The 17,397-nt window shown below is 42.9% G+C and overlaps 1 protein-coding gene across 1 annotated transcript in view; it reads left to right on the top strand.

Annotated features, from left to right (window-relative positions):
• The window catches only part of iglon5 (IgLON family member 5), a 336,125-nt gene that overhangs the window by 271,469 nt on the left and 47,259 nt on the right, over positions 1–17,397 (top strand). Inside the window, exon 2 of the mRNA XM_060900951.1 lies at positions 15,324–15,405. Within this exon, the coding sequence (XP_060756934.1) occupies positions 15,324–15,405 (82 nt within the window). The remainder of the gene's footprint in view (positions 1–15,323; positions 15,406–17,397) is intronic.

Below are 17,397 nucleotides of genomic sequence, written 5' to 3'. Positions count from 1 at the left end.
CTTTTTTTTTTCTAGGGCTAAATGCATGCCAGAATTTTGGAAAGTCAGGAATTGTCTAGAGAGAGACCATGGTGTGGTGTAGTTTGGAAAGAGAGTTAAAAAGCGACAGCTTGTCCATGAGAGCTGCTTCCCTCCGAGTTGTGCTGATTGAATCCTCCAGCCCATTGCGATAGCAGTGAGCACAAAACCACAAGGTTATATCAATTTTGCTGGAGCTGGTGTACAGTCATAAAGTGTCTCTTGAATTTCACCCACCCACGCTTCACTCCTCCTGCTACTCTGTGCATTCCCTCCATTCCCTTTTGCTCCTTTGTCCTGCTATCTCATCTCTCTCTCTAATACACACACAGACACTATCTCTCACTACATTACCCATTCGTTACTCGTCACTCCTTGCTCTCTCCCCTCCCTCACACTCACATCTCTGTTTCTCACTCACACACTCTTGGTGTATTATTAATGCTGAAGGGTGGCGGCTGTGCACCGTGAGGCTCCCAGGTGTTTTCACACCCTGTCTGTGATCCTTAGCAGCTCAGGGTTGTGTCTGACAGCAGGATGTGAGGCGCTGGATCTTGTAATGCAGCTTCCTGTATAAACTCAGTTGCCATGTCCTTATAACTCCATATACAACCAACTTTCACTGAATTCCAATCCTTTCGACCACACACACCAACACCCGGCCAATCAGGACTTGTCTGTCAGTCAGTCACGTCACTTGTCAAATCAAGAAAGGTCCACCTCTTGCACAAATATTCATGCATTCTAGCCGAGACAGCTAGCTTCAGGGAACTTCTGTTGAAATTGCTGACTGTATCTTCTTTAAACAGCATGTTTATGTTGAGTAGACAGGAAAAACTATGTAAAGAACTCAAACTGCCAGCATTTTTTAAAAATAAATGTACCAGTCAAGTTTTATAGATGTTAAAGGTCAAGAAAGTTTAGCCTAGGTGATTATTATTTTTTTTTTTAACCTGGGTTAAAGCTCGACGGCCTTTTGATTTCATAAAATCGGTGAAATTTAGTTCCCTTTGAAATGTGGTCATTGTGATGTATGTTTATTTCTGCAACATCTCACAAAATATCAGACCATTCTGTGGCTGGGAAGTTATTTAATTTGAGGGGATTAAAGCAAATAATGTGCATGAAATCGCAGTCAAGCAGACAGAGGAAGTCCATGTGTGTGTGCGCATGCGCAGGTTTACCTTTGACCATGCACTGACAGTTCCATCATTCTGTCGCTAAACGAACAGCTGATCACACCGAGGTGCTCGCTGACCGCCAATATTTATTAGTTTGGTCCTGCGTTTCCTTTCCTTCGTGTATAACATAACGTCTTTTCTTTTCGCTTTCCGTTACTGTAGTCGGTCTTTCACATTTCATTCGCACACTCACATTCTCCATTTTTCTCTCCTGTTTCAAATTTGTATCCCACAATGCCTTGCATGAATGGGATAAACTCACCACGTGATGCATGACCTAGTATCTTGAATTGGGTCATGGTGAAGCAGGAAAAAATTTAGGGCCATATTGCCTTAAATTCATTAATTGTTCTATTTTTAAATTCGAATTCAGTAGCTTTCGGTCCACTGAACAAAAATAATTTGGTGTCGGGGAAAATTCTTTTTTTTTTTTTTACCTACACTTGAAAAATCTGAAAGGCGGTCTACCTTTAAAATTTTTAACCTAGTTCATAATTTCCAACCTACGTAAAATTTTGGATTATCTAAGATTCTTAAAAGGGATTTTCCATCATTTCTTTTGTCTCGCTTTCTTCCATCCACCTACCTAGTAACTCCTCTTGTCTGTTCCTACCTACGTAATTAGCTTTTTTTTTTAACATAGCTTTTCTCATACTTAACCAGGCTTCAAACTCAGAACCTTCTGATTCTTAACACAACACCTTAACCACTAGACCAGTGATGATTGCAATAGAAGGAGTATATACTGCAAAAATTGAAAACTGAATTTGAGGAGAAAATTACTTAATACTAGTGACATTATCTTGCTGCATAGACAGATATTTTTACTTAATAAGACATCTTAGAATAAGTTGGTTGCAATCTAGAACTAAGTTTAATAATCTCAGAATTGGTGTCTTGTATCCTTCTAATAGGAAATTCCAGATCGTTTCAACTATTTTCAAGATATTTCCACTTGCTAAGATATATATTTTTGCAGTGATGTTGAATTTATTAATGAGTCCAGTCTTATTACCTCATCAAGTCATTTAAAATAGAAAGTCTTCCCTTTAGAAACTCTAACCTGAGATATAATGACTCTCCTTAATCCAAGTAACAAATTATGAACTGGGTTAAAAATTCTAACCTAGACTGAAAAATTCCACCTGACCTCCAATTCTGACCTGGAACATAGAACATAGACAAATCATCTCCTCCCATAAACAAATCAACAATGCGTAGTAACGCATTTCCTGACCAATGCCACATCATGGTTGTTAATATACATGTCAAGCTAAAATGTAAAGTGTTCTTATCTTAGCCCGCTGCTCTCCTATAACCACCGACAGAAAATATAGACAGCTGAAGGGAAGCGTTTTGTGTTTTAATTTTATGATTAAAATATCTGATTCCAGATACAGTACTGTGCAAAAGTCTTAGCCCCCCTGTTGTTGTTTTTTTAACCATACAAACTTTGTTATAGATTTCTATTTTATGACTGCTACATTATCGAGTCAAAACATTACAAAAACATTCCAAATGTTCGTTTTCCAGCACAAAATTAAATATTACAGGAAAAAAAGTGTGTATCTGAGAAGCATATTCCATAAGCGGCTGGTTACACGATGGACGCGTGGGAGCGGTGGCAGGTCGTGTGCCTGGCGATTCTTTCTGTGGAGGACATTGAAGATATCTACCTATTCGGAACCATGATTACAGGACTTTTGCTGATTGGATTAGGCATTGCCCTGGTATATCGAGGAAATCAGACAACGGTGACAGCTGTTCAAAGCCCCACAAAGCTGCCCGATATGATTGGAGTGGTGGGCAAAGCTGTTGGCACTCGGACTGTGCACATTCAGAACTTTAACCACAAAATGGTTGTTATCTCGGAGCAGCTTTCAGCTTTGCAAGGAATACGTTTTTCGGAGATCAATTTGAATAGAATGGACGGAATGGAAAGATATGGACAAGTGGTGTGGACATGCAAAGACTGCGTCTGGAAAGACCAAACAATTCATATCTTATCGACATTCGGCGCCCTGAGACAGCACCGGCCTTGGTTCAGGCCGTTGCTGAGACAACATTTCCCCCTGAAGGTCACTGCCGGGAGACACTCTCGCATTCCTCGCATTCCTTCTCTAACTTTCCGTGGTCGCCATTTTTACCCCCAGTGTGACAAGCAGGTGCGTGACCAACGCCTTCATGGCTGCAGGAGCGGACGGCTGCTTGCGTTGGATTACTTCCTCCCCCTTACCCCCTACCCCTGATTCCCCCCCTCAAGTCCCGTGTTTAAAGTGTACTTGTGTTGTTGTTTGTGTTATTGTGTGCTTGTGCGGAGGTTTTTAAATGCTCCCACACTGTACTCCTGAAGGAGCATAGTGTGGGGGTGTTCTTTTTTTCCTCATCTTTCCTCATGTTACTACTGTGTTTCTTTTCTTTTATCCCTGTCTTCCTGTCCTGTTCCCCCTCTGTAAGGACAGGTTGATGGCCAATTTCACTGGTAACAGTGACAATAAAGGGTTAATTAATTCATTCATTCATTCATTCATTCATTCATTTTCAGATTAAAAAACAAACCATAATGAAGGCTACTAGGTTTTGGTGCGAAATGAAGAAGCGAGTATGACAGTCAAAGTGTCCAGAAAAACTGTGGCTGGTTCTGCAAGATGCTCAGTAAAACCTACAGCTCATTTCCGCATAAAACTGCACTCATTGGACCTGAGACTACTGTTTTGCTGTTGTTGTTTTTTAAAGCAAAGGGTTGTCTCACACCAAATATTGACTTTGTTTCATTTATTATGGCTTACTGCTTACTGTTTAAAGTATTTTTTTTAATATTGAAACATTTCATTTCAATATTTTAAGCCATTTTTGGTCGACAGCATTTATTTATGTGTGCCTAAGACTTTTGTACAGTACTGTATATATGCAGGGGTGTAGTTGAGGGGGTTCTGGGGTGCCTGTGACGCCCCATTTGTCGAACCATACATTTTTTCAATAGCCGCATAAGAATATTAGAAAAGCGCCCACTGTAATTTTTCTAACATTTTTTTTTTTAAACTAGATTGTCACCTCAGCCTCATTAGGTTTTCTATAACCTTGTATGGACTTCCTGTGGTTTGGGTGCGAAAACCCAGTTTGTCAGAGTGTGTGCAGGAGAGGCGGATGTAAGTGCAGATATGTTAAATAATACACAGTGCGATATGAACATAAAGTGTGTGAAACGCACACAACAGGCAAACAGTCCGAAACAGCAGGCAAAGTCGCAATCGAGGAAACAGGCAGGAGGTCAATCGAGGCGCGGGCGGAATATCGGAGGCAAAACTATACAAGATCAAGGGACAAGAAACAGGAGTCGAAAAACCAGGAGGTCAACAAGGACAGGAAACAAGGCTCTGTAAGGCACACTAGACGTGGCGTAATACTTTGCATCATCCTTGCATGGGCGCAGTCCTTAAATAGCCCAAACATAGTTCATTGATTAAAAACAGGTGTTCTTCGTTAACGGCGTGCGTGCCGGAGCTTGTTAGGCATGTGCGCAGGAGGCACACCTTCAGGTGCACGAGCCAAGGCGCGCAGGACTGACACAGTTCTGCGCAAGCGCAACACGATCGCACTAGAAAGCATGGTCAAGCTGCCAGTGTAGCTGCAGTCTTTTTAGTTGTGAATTATGAGTATTTCCTCTTGTGTTAATAATTCGCCATGTCAAAACAAGCGAAGCTTTCCTCTTTCTTTCGATGTGAAGAGAGGTAAGCAATTTATATATTTTTTCCAATCAAAGTTGCATTGTGTGGCTTCGAAGCTAAGTTTTAGTGTGCCGTTTCTAGAACACAACATCAAGAAAACGTGGAAGAAACAGCAATAATGGAAGAGCCGGTTTCTAAGCTACCTAAAACTAGAAATGGTAATTATTTCTTGTTACATAATGTACTCAGGCTGCCAGTCAGTGTGTGACCCCCCCCCCTTTGAAAAATCCTCACTGCTCCTCTGATATGTATATCTGTCTACAACAGCTTACAGAAGAATTACTGAGCCATTAGAGATAAGATAACTAGTGGGTTTATTCTGCAAAATGCAGATATACAGTATACAGCAAAATAGAAAGGAAGACAGCTTACACAAAGACAGAGTCACAAGAAAAAGCATCTCTTGGCAGTGTGATGGAAGAACACACATCTCAGAGGCGTGATGGAAAATGCCTCACTGCTTGATGATAAAAAGCCTTCTTACATTGTGTAGTGCATATGTTTTATACCCCTGAGACTCTTTGAAATGTATAGTGAACTGATGATCAAATGGAAGTGATACAATGCATTTGAGGGCGGCACGGTGGTGTAGTGGTTAGCGCTGTCGCCTCACAGCAAGAAGGTCCGGGTTCGAGCCCCGTGGCCGGCGAGGGCCTTTCTGTGCGGAGTTTGCATGTTGTCCGCGTGGGTTTCCTCCGGGTGCTCCGGTTTCCCCCACAGTCCAAAGACATGCAGGTTAGGTTAACTGGTGACTCTAAATTGACCGTAGGTGTGAGTGTGAATGGTTGTCTGTGTCTATATGTCAGCCCTGTGATGACCTGGCGACTTGTCCAGGGTGTACCGTGCCTTTCGCCCGTAGTCAGCTGGGATAGGCTCCAGCTTGCCTGTGACCCTGCAGAACAGGATAAAGTGGCTAGAGATAACGAGATGAGATGAGACAATGCATTTGACTGTTAGGTGGACACCCCCCCCACACACACATATGCAGGTACTTCACCCTACTGTATTTTAATGTTAATTAGGTTCCTGACAATGGGTCTATGGGAAACAAAGTCCAAAAGGTTTCCTGTGGAGGCCAGATGGTCTCCATATGTACTACAACCCCCAGTCCAAAAATGTCAGGATGCTGTGTAAACTGTAAATAAAAACAGAACGCGGTAATTTGCAAATTATGGAAACCCTATATTTCATTGAAAATAGTACAAAGACAACATATCAAATGATGAAACTGAGAAATTTTATTTATTTATTTATTTATTTATTTATTTATTTATTTTTAATATATGCTCCTTTTGAATTTGATGTCAGCAAGACATTTCAGAAACTTTGGGACAGGGGCAACGAAAGACTGAAAAAGTTGTGTAATGCTAAAAAAAACTAATTTGGTTAATTGGCAACAGGTCAGTAAGATGATTAGGTATAAAAAGAGCATCCCAGAGAGGCGGAGTCTCTCAGAAGTAAAGATGGGGAGGGGTTCACTGCTCTGTGAAAGACTGCGTGGGCAAACAGTGCAATGATTTAAGAATAATGTTCCTCAATGTAAAATTGCAAAGAATTTGGGGATCACATCATCTATGGTACATAATATCATAAAAAGATCCAGAGAATCTGGGGAAATCTCTGTATGCAAGAGACAAGGCTGAGAACTGACATTGGATGCCTGTGATCTTCAGGCCCTCAGGAGACACTGCATTAAAAGCAGACACGTGTCTGTAGTGGAAATCACTGTATGAGCTCAGGAACACTTCAGAAAACCATCGTCTGTGAAAACAGTTCATTACTGCATCCACAAATGCAAGTTAAAACCAGATGTAAACTATATCCAGAAGCACCGCTGCCTTCTCTGGGCCCGAGCTCTTTTAAGATGGACTGAAGCGAAGGGGAAAACTGTCCTGAGGTCTGACGAATCAAAAGTAGAAATTCTTTTTAGAAATCATGGACCCCACATCCTCCAGGCTAAAGAGGAGAGGGACCATCCGGCTTGTTATCAGTGCACAGTTCAAAAGACAGCATCTGTGATGGTATGAGGGTGCACTAGTGCACATGACATGGGTAGCTTGTACATCTGGGAAGGCATCATTAATGCTGAATGATATATACACATTTCAGAGCAACATGCTGCCATCCAGACAAAATCTTTTTCAGGGAAGGCCTTCCTTCTTTCAGCGAAGACAACACCGAACTGTTTTCTGTACATATTAAAACTGTATGGCTCTGTAGTAAAAGAGTCCAGGTGCTAAACTGGCCTGCCCGCAGTCCAGACCTGTCTCCCATTTAAAACATTTGTCACATTATGAAGCGCAAATACGACAAAGGAGATAAAGGAGCGGATATTTTTCAAAAACGAATTTAAAAAATCTCACTTTCAACATTTGATATGTTGTCTTTGTACTATTTTCAGTGAAATATAGGGTTTCCATGGTTTGCAAATTATCGCATTCTGTTTTTACTGACAGTTTACACAGCGTCCCAACTTCTTTGGAATTGGGGTTGTCATAAATGTGTGGAAATTACACATTGCAAAATATAAAATGGTATAATGAAGAAGCTATTTCCTAAGCTTGTATAATAGTTATGATGTCTCCACATTGTTTACCATGAAACATGGATTATATTAATACCAAACATGTCCTGAGAAATATTTTAATTAACCATAGTTTAGTTAACCTTAATGGTAGACTGCCTTTCAGATTTTTCAAGTGTAGGTCATAAAAAGAATTTTCCCCGACACCCAATTATTTTTGTTTAGTGGACCGAAAGCTACTGAATTCGAATCACAGACTTCCATTTTTTTTTCATTTTTTTAATAGAACAATGAATGAATTTCAAGCCATGTGGCCCTAAATTCTCCTCTATTTTTTCCTGCTTCACCATGACCCAATACAAGATACTACATCATGCATCACATGGTGGGCTTTCCCCGTTCGCGCAAGGCATTGTGGGATACAAATTTGAAACAGGAGAGAAAAATGGAGGACATGAATGTGCGAATGAAATGTGAAAGACCGACTACAGTAACAGAAAGCGAGAAGAAAAGACGTTATGTTATATGCGAAGGAAAGGAAACGCAGGACCAAACTAATAAATATCGGCGCTCAGCGAGCACCTCTGTGTGATCAGCTGTTCGTTTAGTGACAGAATGGTGGAACCGTCAGTGCACGGTCAAAGGTAAACCTGCGCATGCGTGCACACACACGGACTTCCTCTGTCTGCTTGACTGCGATTTCATGCACATTATTTGCTTTAATCCCTTCAAATTAAATAACTTCCCAGCCACAGAATGGCCTGATATTTTGTGAGATGTTGCAGAAATAAACATAATATCACAATGACCACATTTCAGAGGGAACTAGATTTTCTGAAATCGAAAGGCCGTCTAGCTTTAAAGAAACTGCTGTGACAATATATAAATCTACTACACAGCATCATTTATCGAGCCATATTTACGTGCTAACAAGTCCAAAAGCTAGAAAGGGAAAGTTATGTGCATTCAGACTCGGGTTATGCACATGCTCAAGTTGATCATCTTGGGTGCACCAGGACTGAGATGATGCAAATCACCTGTGTGTAGTTCAGGCCTCTGAAGTTGTCTGATCTTTGTTAAGTATCTGAGTAAAAGAAATCTGCAATTACACCTGAGGTCTTAAACTGAGGTACATAATTTAAGCATTAAGTCTTCACTCATAGAGAATAAGTACAACATTTCCAATGTAAATCAATGGTTATCCAGAATGTGTAAAGTTAACACCACCTTAATACTCTGATTAAAATTATTTACACTTACTATGATATGCATACAGTGGTGCTTGAAAGTTTGTGAACCCTTTAGAATTCTCTATATTTCTGCAAAATATGACCTAAATCATCATCAGATTTTCACACAAGTCCTAAAAGTAGATAAAGAGAACCCACTTAAACAAATAAGACAAAAATATTATACTTGGTCATTTATTTATTGAGGAAAATGATCCAATATTACATATCTGTGAGTGGCAAAAGTATGTGAACCTTTGCTTTCAGTATCTGGTGTGACCCCCTTGTGCAGCAATAACTGCACCTAAACGTTTGCGGAAACTGTTGATCAGTCCTGCACACCGGCTTGGAGGAATTTTAGCCCATTCCTCTGTACAGAACAGCTTCAACTCTGGGATGTTGGTGGGTTTCCTCACATGAACTGCTCGCTTCAGGTCCTTCCACAACATTTCGATTGGATTAAGGTCAGGACTTTGACTTGGCCATTCCAAAACATTAACTTTATTCTTCTTTAACCATTCTTTGGTAGAACGACTTGTGCACTTAGGGTCGTTGTCTTGCTGCATGACCCACCTTCTCTTGAGATTCAGTTCATGGACAGATGTCCTGACATTTTCCTTTAGAATTTGCTGGTATAATTCAGAATTCATTGTTCCATCAATGATGGCAAGCCGTCCTGGCCCAGATGCAGCAAAACAGGCCCAAACCATGAGACTACCACCACCATGTTGCACAGATGAGATAAGGTTCTTATGCTGGAATGCAGTGTTTTCCTTTCTCCAAACATAACGCTTCTCATTTAAACCAAAAAGTTCTATTTTGGTCTCATCCGTCCACAAAACATTTTTCCAATAGCCTTCTGGCTTGTCCATGTGATCTTTAGCAAACTGCAGACGAGCAGCAATGTTCTTTTTGGAGAGCAGTGGCTTTCTCCATGCAACCCTGCCATGCACACCATTGTTGTTCAGTGTTCTCCTGATGGTGGACTCATGAACATTAACATTAGCCAGTGTGAGAGAGGCCTTCAGTTGCTTAGAAGTTACCCTGGGGTCCTTTGTGACTTCGCCGACTATTACACACCTTGCTCTTGGAGTGATCTTTGTTGGTCGACCACTCCTGGGGAGGGTAACAACGGTCTTGAATTTCCTCCATTTGTACACAGTCTGTCTGACTGTGGATTGGTGGAGTCCAAACTCTTTAGAGATGGTTTTGTAACCTTTTCCAGCCTGATGAGCATCAACAACGCTTTTTCTGAGGTCCTCAGAAATCTCCTTTGTTCGTGCCATGATACACTTCCACAAACATATATTGTGAAGATCAGACTTTGATAGATCCCTGTTCTTTAAATAAAACAGGGTGCCCACTCACACCTAATTGTCATCCCATTGATTGAAAACACCTGACTCTAATTTCACCTTCAAATTAACTGCTAATCCTAGAGGTTCACATACTTTTGCCACTCACAGATATGTAATATTGGATCATTTCCCTCAATAAATAAATGACCAAATGTAATTTTTTTTGTCTCATTTGTTTAAATGGGTTCTCTTTATCTACTTTTAGGACTTGTGTGAAAATCTGATGTTGTTTTAGGTCATATTTATGCAGAAATATAGAAAATTCTAAAGGGTTCACAAACTTTCAGGCACCACTGTATATGCTGATGCATACCATTCTGGATTCAACCCTATTCCTGCAAAAATGTACCCAGTGTGATGTCCTAACTAAAATACTGCATTAAACCAGACAGCGAACAGGGGATGGCACAGGTATTCAAATCAGAGGTGCCAATTGAGTTGTGAAAATGGGAATTGAGTAGGGAATAGGGAGTAGGGAATGCCACCCTCACCCCCATCCCCCGCCCAGTCCTTCCATTTCCAGCTTTCCCTGTGTTTTTTGGGGGCTTTAGCTTATGCACACATCATCTATTTAGTGGCTGTGTGTGTTTGTGTGTGTGCGTGCGTGTGTGTGTGCGCGCACGCACAGGCATGTATTCCCCAGGTTTCCCAGCATTCGTGAGTGTATGAGTGTGCAAGGGGAAGCACTGAATTGAATTAACCTCAATATGCTACGTCGATGAACTGCTGTTGTTCCACATGGGCAAGAGAAAGTAGCTGCTGCTGCAATAAACACACACACACACACACACACACACACACACACACACACACACACACACTTAGTACATCAAGCACCCGTCTATTGCTCACACAGGCACAGTGCCGCAGTCGCTGGCACAATATTAGCTGCCGCCGTTAATGTGATTAGACCTTTCAGCTGGAGACATTCAGACAGCAAGAGAACAGAGCAAGAGAGAAAAGAGAGAGCAAGAGAGAGTTAATGTTCCACTCTAGTGCTCAGAAGGTTGTGAGTTCAAATCCCAGAGAGCCATGGCTAGGTCTTTGAGCTTGGAACAAGAGTCTTAATCCTTAACTGCTCAACTCTTTCTTTGGAATAGATTCAGCTGGTCTTGGGATCAAAGTATCTGGCAAATTAATTAATGTAAATGTAAAAATGTGAGTGTTCAAAATTATGTTCACACTAATGGATTATTTTTCTCCTGGGTGTGTGGTGTGCCGTGACCACTGCTGGTGTAATTGGGCCCTACTTTTTTGACACCCCAACAGTGATGTCAGATGTCTGTTTACAGATGGTACAGCAGTACGCCATTGATGAACTTCCACTACAGAGCCGATTGGCGGAGTATTTCCAACAGGATGGCACACCGCCGCATTTTGGCCGTACTGTTCGTGCTTATCTCGACCACACATTTCCAGGTCGATGGATAGGTCGTGGTGGACCATTGCCGTGGCCTCCACACTCCCCTGATTTGACGCCCTGTGATTTCTGTTTATGGGGTATGGTGAAGGAGCGTGTGTATAGCAGGAAAGTTCATGATATCAATGACCTCAAGGACAGAATAAGGACTGTGATATCATCTATTCCCTGCGAAATGTGTGTCTGGGCTTTAAACGGTACTGTTGCTCATTGGTTTTTGTGTGCTGAACGTGATGGCGAACAGGTTGAGATCGTCCTGTAAATCATCTTGCACAAATGATGTATGTTTTGTGAATAAATGGTTTCTACCATTTAAGTGTTAACATAATTTTGACTAACCCTCAGAATCCTTCAGAGCTGGGGACGAGGTGGGCCTGAGGACAGCTAGGGCCAACCTGTCACGAGGCATCAGGGTGGCCAAGAGACAATATTCTAGGAACATTGCTGACTATTTCAACGACAGCGGAGGCACCAGGAACCTGTGGTGGGGGATTCAGACCATCACAGACTACAAGCCCTCGCTGCAGACCTGTGACAACTCCACCTCTTTGCTGAATCAGTTGAATGACTTCTTCGCTTGCTTTGAGGCAGACAACAGCTCCACGGCACAGAAGACCCCACCACCTCCCGGCGACCAGGTGTTGACGCTGTCCCCAGACAGCGTGAGGAGAGCTCTCAGGATGACAAATGCACGGAAAGCCCCGGGTCCTGATAAGATTCCTGGTCGTGTCCTGAGAGACTGTGCCGAGGAGCTCACAGATGTCTTTACAGACATCTTCAACATCTCGTTGAGCCAGGTTGTTGTCCGCACATGCCTCAAAGCCACTACCATCATCCCGGTCCCGAAGAAGCTGTCTCCCTCCTGCTTCAATGACTACCGCCCTGTCGCACTCACTCCCATCCTCATGAAGTGCTTCGAGCAGCTAGTCATGCGGCATATCAAGTCTGCCCCCCCCCCCCCCCCCCCCCCCGCCCTGGACCCTTTCCAGTTTGCATATCAGTCCAACCATTCAACCGATGACATCATCTCCACTGCCCTCCACTCAGCCCTCACCCACCTGGAGATAAAAGACTCATACATCAGAATGCTGTTCATAGACTTCAGCTCAGCATTCAACACAATCATTCCTCAGCAGCTCATTCATAAACTGGACCAGCTGGGACTCAACACCTCCCTTTGCAACTGGCTGCTGGACTTCCTGATGGGGAGACCACAGGCTGTACGGGTCAGCAGCAACTCCTCCAGCACCATCACATTGAACACGGGGGCCTCCCAAGGATGTGTGCTGAGCCCCCGCCTCTTCACTCTGCTGACCCACAACTGCACACCAACATCCAGTTCCAACCTCTTCATTAAGTTTGCGGATGACACGACTGTGGTGGGTCTTATCAACAATGGTGATGAGTCAATCTACAGGAGTGAGGTGAGCCACCTGGCCATGTGGTGCAAGGACAACAATCTCCGCCTGAATGTGGAGAAGACGAAGGAGATTGTTGTGGACTTCAGGAGAGCGCACACCCAGCATGCTCCACTAACTATTGATGGTGCTGCAGTGGAGAGGGTGAGCAGCACCAAATTTCTAGGTGTGCACACCTCTGAAGACCTGTCCTGGTGCAACAACACTGCATCACTGGCCAAAAAAGCCCAACAGCGTCTGTACTTCCTCCTCAAACTGAGGAGAGCAAGAGCCCTGGCCCCCATCATGCACACATTCTACAGAGGCACCATCGAGAACATCCTGACCAGCTGCATCAACGTGTGGTACGGCGCCTGCACCGTGTCCTGCTGCAAGACTCTGCAGCACATCGTGAGAGCAGCTGAGAGGATCATTGGTGTCTCTCTCTCTTCTCTAACGGATATCTATAACTCTCGCCTCACCCGCAAAGCCATCAGGATTGCAGGTGACCCCACCCACCCATCTCACAGCCTCTTCAGCCTGTTGCCGTCGGGGAGGAGACTGCGGTGTCTCCGGGCCAAAATCAGCAGGCTCAAGAACAGTTTCTTTCACCAGGCGGTCAGGAGGCTCAACTCCCTCCCTGTTCTGCCCCTCCTTCCCCCTCTGCCCCCTGCCACAGATTCTGCCCGCACACCCCCTGCCCCCCCTTCAGCATCAGACATCATGTCACCTTCACAGTCTCCCCCCCAACACACACACACACACACACACACACACACACACACACACACACACTCAACGTTCATTAACACACTGAACTCAGGGACTGCACATTTCACTTTACCTCGCTCATTTGCACTATTCCGCACTACCTCACCTTAACAGCTATTAGTTTATTGTTTATACTGCTTATTTCATGTTTACCTGCTATACCTCAAGTGCCCTTGACTGTTTATTTTATGTCCCTTTGCTCCAATATATATATATATATATATATATATATATATATATATATATATATATATATATAGTGTGTGTGTGTGTGTATATATATGTAGTTATATACCTGTGAGTGTTTAGTTTATGTCTATTTCTTATCTAGAGTGTTTATACTGTTTATATTGTTTATTTCAGTTATTCTATTTTTATTTATTGCATTGCCTGTTTGCACCGTGGGTCAGAGAGGACTGAAATTTCATCTGTGCTGTATGTTGAGCATGTATAGCATATTTGACAATAAAGTTGACTTGAATTGACTTTACTGTATATATCCAAATTTTCCTCTTCTACTGAAAGTGAATAAACACTCCATCCACTCTCTGTCTTTCCCCAATGTCATTACTTTACTCAATTTCAACATGACACTGTCTTGCATTCCTTTCCCTTTTCATTAGACTCGGGCTATTTCCCATCTCCATACATTTCCATGCGCTAATTAAAATAAATTAAAAAAAGCCAAGCAGCCGGTCATCAGATGCAGCACTGCTTGGAAATTCTTTGCTGCATTCTCTTGAGGAAATGTCGCTTTACTGCCTTCTGCACCAAGACACATAAAAACTTATCATACCTCTTAACTTCTTTCTTCATAAGACAGCGCATATTAAACCTCAAAGGCAGAAACCACCAAATATTGACTGGAAGATATTAAAGACGGTGGGCGTGTAGCAGAGAACTGAGGCCACACTGCTACTCATGTGGGTTTAGTGTCCCAGATGATAGAACTCATGAAAAGAAGCTTTAAGGAGTGTGTAATGAAATGCAAAGTTAGATACGTAAAGTGAAGTATACAACTAGTGGTGATATTCATTTAACATAATGTGCTGACTTATTGGGGCATGCATTTATGGGAAAATAATCAATAACAGGGAGGTGTGATGTTGCCTGATGTGAAGCGGAGTTACTGTGACCACGCTGAAGATCATTATTTTGCTGTTACAGTGTTACTCAAAGTGGGTTTGATGTATACAGAGGGTTAGTCAGATTATCATCGGTTATCTAGCACAGGTTCAGCTGTGTGTGTGTGCGCGTGTACGTGAGTGGCTGCATGTGTCTCAGTAATTTTACCTGACCTCATGTCTATCCAATGCGACAATATGTTATTTGTATGCTGTGACTTTGTGAGTGTGACCGCACTTCAGTGTGTGTGTGTGTGTGATATTGCATCCCTTGTGCGGCCAGGCCTGTCCCTTCATTTCACGCTCTGCCGCCTCTGCGTGAATCCTCTTCCCACGGCTCATTATCGGGCCTCTTTGGCGGGCGTGTGGTCGGCCCGTACGCCCAATCATTATTCAAATACATGGAGGGTTGGTGCACACTCCCATGCTTGTGTACTCATTACTCTGTCCTCGGAAATAAATAAGCAAACTTCCAAGAAAATTGGCTGGATGACGTTGTGGTAGCTGTGTTATGCTTGAATAACACAATTATGTTAAACACCTTCTTTCTGTTTTTGTCGTTTCTCTTGGCAGGACCCAGCAGTGTCCAAGCGGTGGAGTTCGGTTATTTCCCTGACAACATTACAGTGCTGGAAGGGCAAAGTGTCATTCTGAGGTAATTCTCTCTCTCTCTCTCTCTCTCTCTCTCTCTCTCACACACACACACACACACTATCACAGATGATTTTTTGGGATAGAATCCAATCCAATGTCCATCATATTATATGATGACAATTAAACTTTATGAAAAATACTTTTAAAGTAGCCAATAATTAATTTTTATTGAGAATTTGAGCTTTTTCAGTGTCCTGTAAAGCCACTGAGGCTGCACCTTCTTCACACCTCTTTACTGGACTGACAGACACTGATGTCACACCTCCTTCAATGGGACTGACAAATAGTGAGCTCACACCTCCTTCAATTTCTGACCGTCACTGAGGCCACACCTCTCTCACTGCTCTGACAGACATTGACAAAACGCCTCCTTCATGAGAAAGACAGACACTAAGACCACACCTCCTTCACTGAAAAAAAACCAGACACTAACATCATACCTCTTTCATTGGAAAGACAGACATTAAGACCACACCTCTTTCACTGAAAAGACAAACCCTAAGGCCACAGCTCTTTCACTGAAAAGACAGACACTAAAGCCACACCTCCTTCACTGAAAAGACAGACACTAAAGCCACACCTCCTTCACTGAAAAGACAGATACTAAAGCCACACCTCTTTCACTGAAAAGACAGACACTAAAGCCACACCTCTTTCACTGAAAAGACAGACACTAAGGCCACACCTCCTTTACTGGAAAGACAGACACTAAAGCCACACCTCCTTCACTGAAAAGACAGATACTAAAGCCACACCTCCTTCACTGAAAAGACAGACACTAAAGCCACACCTCCTTCACTGAAAAGACAGACACTAAAGCCACACCTCTTTCACTGAAAAGACAGACACTAAGACCACACCTCCTTCACTGAAAAGACAGACACTAAGGCCACACCTCTTTCACTGAAAAGACACATTAAGACCACACCTCCTTCACTGAAAAGACAGACACTAAAGCCACACCTCTTTCAGTGAAAAGACAGACACTAAGACCACACCTCCTTCACTGAAAAGACAGACACTAAGACCACACCTCCTTCACTGAAAAGACAGACACTAAGGCCACACCTCTTTCACTGAAAAGACACATTAAGACCACACCTCCTTCACTGAAAAGACAGACACTAAAGCCACACCTCTTTCAGTGAAAAGACAGACATTAAGACCACACCTCCTTCACTGAAAAGACAGACACTAAGACCACACCTCCTTCACTGAAAAGACAGACACTAAGACCACACCTCCTTCACTGAAAAGACAGACACTAAAGCCACACCTCTTTCAGTGAAAAGACAGACACTAAGGCCACACCTCCTTCACTGAAAAGACAGACACTAAGACCACACCTTCTTCACTGAAAAGACAGAAACTAAGACCACACCTCCTTCACTGAAAAGACAGACACTAAGACCACACCTCCTTCACTGAAAAGACAGACACTAAGGCCACACCTCCTTCACTGAAAAGACAGACACTAAAGCCACACCTCCTTCACTGAAAAGACAGATACTAAAGCCACACCTCTTTCACTGAAAAGACAGACACTAAAGCCACACCTCTTTCACTGAAAAGACAGACACTAAGGCCACACCTCCTTTACTGGAAAGACAGACACTAAAGCCACACCTCCTTCACTGAAAAGACAGATACTAAAGCCACACCTCCTTCACTGAAAAGACAGACACTAAAGCCACACCTCCTTCACTGAAAAGACAGACACTAAAGCCACACCTCCTTCACTGAAAAGACAGACACTAAGGCCACACCTCCTTTACTGGAAAGACAGGTACTAAAGCCACACCTCCTTCACTGAAAAGACAGACACTAAAGCCACACCTCCTTCAGTGAAAAGATGGACACTAAAGCCACACCTCCTTCACTGAAAAGACAGACACTAAAGCCACACCTCTTTCAATGAAAAGACAGACACTAAGACCACACCTCCTTCACTGAAAAGACAGACACTAAGACCACACCTCCTTCACTGAAAAGA

This window comes from Neoarius graeffei, chromosome 19 (genome assembly GCF_027579695.1).
Source record: "Neoarius graeffei isolate fNeoGra1 chromosome 19, fNeoGra1.pri, whole genome shotgun sequence".
Taxonomy (NCBI): Eukaryota; Metazoa; Chordata; class Actinopteri; order Siluriformes; family Ariidae; genus Neoarius; species Neoarius graeffei.
The sequence above is the reverse complement of the archived record's forward strand: the minus strand, read 5'-3'. Positions and strand labels throughout refer to the sequence as shown.